Source organism: Aplysia californica, unplaced genomic scaffold, assembly GCF_000002075.1.
Source record: "Aplysia californica isolate F4 #8 unplaced genomic scaffold, AplCal3.0 scaffold00008, whole genome shotgun sequence".
NCBI lineage: Eukaryota > Metazoa > Mollusca > Gastropoda > Aplysiida > Aplysiidae > Aplysia > Aplysia californica.
This window is the reverse complement of record NW_004797278.1, coordinates 1,010,026-1,011,788: the sequence shown is the minus strand read 5'-3', so window position 1 is coordinate 1,011,788 and position 1,763 is coordinate 1,010,026. Positions and strand designations below refer to the sequence as shown.

Here is a 1,763-nt window from a genome sequence, read left to right as displayed (position 1 = left end):
CACACACACACACTCTCTCTCTCTCTCTCACACACACACACACACACACACACACACACACACTCTCTCTCTCTCTCTCTCTCTCTCTCTCTCTCTCCCTCCCCCTCTCTACCATATCTTTCCACCTTCCATCCACGAGCACAATCACATAGGAACAGTATGAACAAGAAATATACATACATGAAATTGCAGGCTATTTTTTATTTGTTTGTTGTTTTTTGTGGGGGGTTTTTTGCTGCTATTTTTTTGTACAAAAATAAAAAATAAAATAAAAACCTACTGAAATCACTATTCAAACCAATCAAAATTGTTTTTTGAGGACAAATGAAAGAACTAGAAATGCAAAGCATTTGGTCGTAATGGTATGCGTTTTAGAAGTAGTTAAAGAAAAACTTGCAAGGAGAAGGCAGCTGTTCTAAAGAAACAGGAACTGGCACTTAAGGCAAGCTCTTTCAGTTGGTGAGCCAGAGTTTCCAGCTCTTAGCGTCCACCCATTATATGTGTTGAGCCGAATGAAACATAATCTTACAGACTGCATGGATTCGCATTAAGACAATTATGTGAAAGGGAAACCGATGAAAATTGGTCGCTTTTAAGCACAAGGGGGCTATCCCGAAAAATGCTGTTTTGAGGAAATCAAAGGTAAAGTTTTTGCGCCTTATTCAGTTTCTTTAAGAGTTTTCTCTATAACCTAACAAATATACACACCCAATGGAATTAAACTTTTCCTATAGGTAGGGCAATGCCCATTTTTGGTTCAGGTCAAGATTTCCGGAAACCTCCGAAATCTAGGTTAGCCCACTTGTCCTTAAAAGCGACCAATTGAAAACGAAAACCTGCTCAACGTCTTATTAACAATCGCGGTATTGTCTAAAGATATTTTTAAAAAATCAATGTCTCTTGTTACTGGTATCGATTTCTATGCAGTAGTCACTTAAAAGTGCGTCATGCAAAATGCAAATCGTTTGATCTTCAAATCATTTGCAGTAGACCTATCATTTAGTTTTATAGTGCTATAAAGTCGCAGATTTTGAATTAGTAAGAAAAAAACACCAAATCTGCTCTCTTGAGGTCAATCCCCATCCACTGGTGGTTTATTTCTGTTTCTAAATTATTTGTTCACTTCTGTTCTTATCAAAACGGGCTGTGTGCAGCCACGGCAAAGAAAGGCCAGCTTGATAACATAGAGCACACATGCAAAAACGAGGAGATATTGTAGCAGAGACAACATAATAATAGTAATAGACTTATGTTTACTCACGTATTGAGTGCGTTGTAGCCCGACTGATTGGGTCTGTTGGTGGACCAGAAAGCTGGGGTTCCCTCTGCCTGTCTGCCCTTGTAAGTGCCTTGTCCTACCTCGGCGCTTTCCCAGTCAAGGTAATTGTCTCCCTTTTTCCAAGCGTTCACCTGAAATAACATTTCTTTTTTAAGTAGGCATTTTTTGCGCTCCCATCGGCACAATTTAGATCATTTATGAGGCAGGTTTCCAATCTTGCCCATCAGGCTCAACCTGGACTGAGAGGGATACAGCAACCTCACATATTATTATTTAAATATCACCATGTAGTTACAAGGATCGGATGCTTTTTTCGAATGTTCTGCGTAATTCTTCCTCCATTGTTAACATTCTATAATTTATTTTAACACACAATCTTATTTTTATGCCTGTGTAAGCGCCCAGAGCCGATGTACTTAAATCGGGGTTGAGCGCAATATAAATGTAAGTTATTATTATTATTATTATTATTATTATTATTATT

At 38.2% G+C, this 1,763-nt stretch overlaps 1 protein-coding gene across 1 annotated transcript in view; it reads right to left on the bottom strand.

Annotated features, from left to right (window-relative positions):
- The window catches only part of LOC101854683 (alpha-amylase), a 22,755-nt gene that overhangs the window by 1,258 nt on the left and 19,734 nt on the right, over nt 1–1,763 (bottom strand). The window contains exon 12 of the mRNA XM_013082426.2: nt 1,262–1,410. Coding sequence (XP_012937880.2) covers nt 1,262–1,410 — 149 coding nt within the window. The remainder of the gene's footprint in view (nt 1–1,261; nt 1,411–1,763) is intronic.